Source organism: Miscanthus floridulus, chromosome 19, assembly GCF_019320115.1.
Source record: "Miscanthus floridulus cultivar M001 chromosome 19, ASM1932011v1, whole genome shotgun sequence".
In the NCBI taxonomy this organism is placed as follows: Eukaryota; Viridiplantae; Streptophyta; class Magnoliopsida; order Poales; family Poaceae; genus Miscanthus; species Miscanthus floridulus.
Window position 1 is genome coordinate 112,762,736 of NC_089598.1, and position 3,500 is coordinate 112,766,235.

The following is a 3,500-nucleotide window of genomic DNA, read 5'->3' on the forward strand; positions in this document are numbered from 1 at the left end:
GCGTGTCCGAGCTCACCACCACGCAGCAGCCCCGACTCTCCTACCACCACGGGATGCGAGCAGGCCACCCCGCGGGAGGCCGCCCGCGGCCATGCTTGACGAGCCGCGTACCCGTGCTGGGGCCAGCGTCGGCGCGCTCTGAGGCATGCTCATGTAGGCCATGCTCACCTTCGCGCGACCGTGGCGGAGCAGAGCTCCGGGCGCACGTGCTCGCCGTTGCCATGGCCAGCCGAGGGCGAGGCCGACCACCATCTGTGCGACAGCAGCGCCCCCGACCCCTGCACGCGAGACCGACGGCGGCTCGGCAGCTCGCTCGCTGCCTTCTCGTCCAGTGTACTTGTCGGGCTCCCACGCCAAATACTAAACACAGAAGACTCCTACGCCATCCCCGAGGCACTTGTCGGGCTCCCTGACGATGTAGACCTCATTGGCGGTGGCGTCGGCGTTGAGGTCCTGGTTGCGGTGCCACCGCCAGAGCGGGTGCGTGTCGTTCTTCACCTCCAGCACGCCGTGCCCGAAGCTGCTCTCCCTGTACGCGCTGTAGTCCGGCTGGCGGTCCCAGCAGAAGCGCCCCGTGGCGGGGCCCGTCGTGAAGTTGGTCGCGCAGAGGCGGCCGCCTATGAAGGGGTCCGACATCGACGCCGGGTCCGGGCAGTGGCCTGGGTCGTCCACGTGCGCCGTCGCCATCTTCTTGCGGTTGCCGCCGTCGCCCACCGAGATGTACACGGGGCCGCACGCGTCCAGTGTGTAGTTGAATACTCGGTTCGACCACTCGTACGCGTGCACCTGATGGACATCGATCACAGACGACCGTGTTCAATCGTTCTTCAGCTCAGACCATCAGTAGAGACGCAAGGGCAAGGCTTACATGGCCGGTGAAGACGACATCGACGCCGTAGGTGTAGAGGAGCTCCTCCATCTCCACCCTCATGCACTCGGCTTCCCTGTAGTGAGCCTTATACGTGGTGTACCAGGGCGCGTGCCAGCCGGCGATCAGCCACGCCGCCCATGCAGCCGCCGCCATCCCCGAGGCCACGACAAGCAGCGAGCTGCGACGCGCGCAGGGCAGCACCGAACATGCGGCAAAGCGAGCTACGAGCTGGCGCCCGGGGATGGCGGCAAGCGGCGCACAGGTCCAGCGATGACTGGCGAGTGGCGGAGCCGGCTCACGGCGAGGCCACGGCGGCGCGGGAAGACCTCACACGGGGAGCAGCACGAGCGGACCTCACGTGCGGGGCCACGACAGCGACACGCTATCGTCCTGCCTCCTTCAGTCGGTAGGGCGGCGATGCGGGGACGTTGGTACGGGGTCTATGCGTCGGGTCGCCAGGGCGATGGTACGGGGCTGAGCAAGAGCTCCGGCAATATCGTCTATGCGAAAATACTTGAACTTGCCTATTTGGCACCGTGGATTTCTGCTGCAAAACAAGGGTATTTATGTCCTTTTACCGGTCACTTGACATCATTACTGTCCTAAATGGATGGAAGTGCCATTTATAAAAGGAAATTTCAACTTAATGTCAGATAAGAAAGTTTAAATTTTCGAGTGCCAAATACGAAACACTGATTTGTTTCAGTGCCAAATAAATAATTCTCCCAATTTTGTTTGGTGGTACAATATATACAGGTAGTTTGATACTCAGGAAAAGGGGCCTAATTAATTGGCTGCCCCATGGGCCGGCGCGGCCAGTGGTTTGATACGGTTGATTAGGGCATTCCTAACGGAGTATTAATAGTGGTTTCTATCTTTATTAAATAACTCAACGACTAAGCAAAATGCTGACGTAACGGTCTAATTATAATGAGAAAAGAGAGAAAAAAAAAAGAGAAAACCGTTTCTTATTCATGAAACGACGTCTACTCTCGAAACCATGAAGGAAGAAACCACGAAATCATCGTTGGGAGGAAACCAATAGTTTCTGGCCCCGTTAGCTTGGAGGAATCTGAAAGAATTTGAAGGAATTTATGAGAGAAAAATACTGTTCCGGATGAAAAAAGAAGCGGATCAAGCCAGGTTTAAGAGCACGCGAACGGGCCAGAGGCACTCACTTGCTCCGCCGTCCGCCGCACTCGTCCACGGAGCTCCGCCGTCCGCCGCACTCGTCCACGGACCGCCATGTGCGCTCGCCTGCGCCACCCTTGCGTGCACTCGCTCGCCCGTAGGCCGCACGTGCTCGTCCGCCGGCCGCGCGTGCCCGCATGCTGGCTACCGCGCTCACTCGCTCGCTTGGCCTTCCGTCGCTAGCGCTCACCCACGCCGCCACGCTCCTGTCTCTTCGGGCGCCGTGCGTGCATTCTCCTCTGCATCGTGTGCGGTTGGGAGAGAACGAGAGGAGGGATAGAGAGTACGGGAGGGAGCAAGAGACAAGGGAGATAGAAATCTGGTCAAACGTGAACTATTTAAACGGACACGTAATTTTTTGTTCTCTCTTCTTTGAAATTAATTCCGTGCCACATTAGCAATTTTTTTTATGTAAGGCATGCATCAAATGACTGTGTTGCCATATGTGCTGAACTAGCCTAAGTGCACTCTTCAGCCAACACAATACAATGGATAGTTATCATGTCATATAGAGCTACACACAAACTATATTTTTAACCAACAGTTCTTAAAATTAACTTCTTGTACCATCCCCTCTATTTCTCATATCCTCTTCCTATCCCCACTTTTTTAATCCTATCATTTTGCTTATATGGGCTCTGTTCGGTTTGCTGAAACTTGGCTGAATTGGCTGAAAATACTGTTCTGACTGAATTATTGTGAGAGAAAAATACTGTTCCAACCAAAAAAACAAGCTGAATAGTACGGATTATAAGGTAAGCCGAACAGGGCCATGATGCCCTAATTAATGCTATAGAAACCGTTCTAGTTATTCCTACTCATGCCATGTAATCCTTCAGTTTAATTAATACGCTCAACTTACTGATGCCATTAATTAGCTTTAGATTTTACATATTATAATGAGAAAATTTTCTATTTGACACCAGAAATAATGCTGCTTTTTTATTTGACACCGAAACTGAAATTCTTTCCTATCTGTCCTTCACTCGAGTTTTTCTTTCCCATTTGACAATTTCGTCAGCTTGGACTGCTAACGGTGTTAAGTCCTAGGAGAAAAGTCCGTTTTACCCCTGGAGTTTTTTTTTACCAGTCATGACATTCCATGGTTGACATTGCTATCTTCTTTTTGAATGTTTTTATCTCGAACTGCTATATTTTTCTTTTTGCTTTTATAAAATAAATAAAGGAATGAACATAATCTTATATAATTACTTATAATTATATCAGTTCAATATCAATCCGTTTAATTTTAGCCGTAGATCACGAGATGGATGGCTCAGTTTTGCTGCTGGTGTGAGACACGTATACGTGTATTCATAATATATAATGAATTTATGAGATTATTTTTCTAAAGGAAAACAGCCATATACGCATATGACGTCATGATGACATCAAGCAAAGAAACACTGGGGCAAAACAGAGCACAGCTTGCGGCCGG

General features: G+C 51.7%; 1 protein-coding gene across 1 annotated transcript; it reads right to left on the reverse strand.

Annotated features, from left to right (window-relative positions):
• Window positions 1–360: 360 nt before the first annotated feature.
• LOC136526639 (purple acid phosphatase 15-like) lies at window positions 361–1,133 on the reverse strand. Its single transcript, XM_066519240.1, has 2 exons — window positions 869–1,133; window positions 361–786 (listed from the first exon to the last, which is right to left on the reverse strand). Exons 1-2 carry the CDS (start codon window positions 1,022–1,024, stop codon window positions 361–363), a joined length of 582 nt encoding a protein of 193 aa, XP_066375337.1. The 5' UTR covers window positions 1,025–1,133.
• Between the last annotated feature and the right edge of the window lie 2,367 nt (window positions 1,134–3,500).

Excerpts from the sequence above, each read along its gene's own strand:
- LOC136526639 (XM_066519240.1), bottom strand. The coding sequence starts at position 1,024 with ATGGCGGCGGCTGCATGGGCGGCGTGGCTGATCGCCGGCTGGCACGCG. Across the intron at positions 787-868 it reads ATGTCGTCTTCACCGGCCAT|GTGCACGCGTACGAGTGGTC; the intron begins GTAAGCCTTGCC and ends GATGTCCATCAG.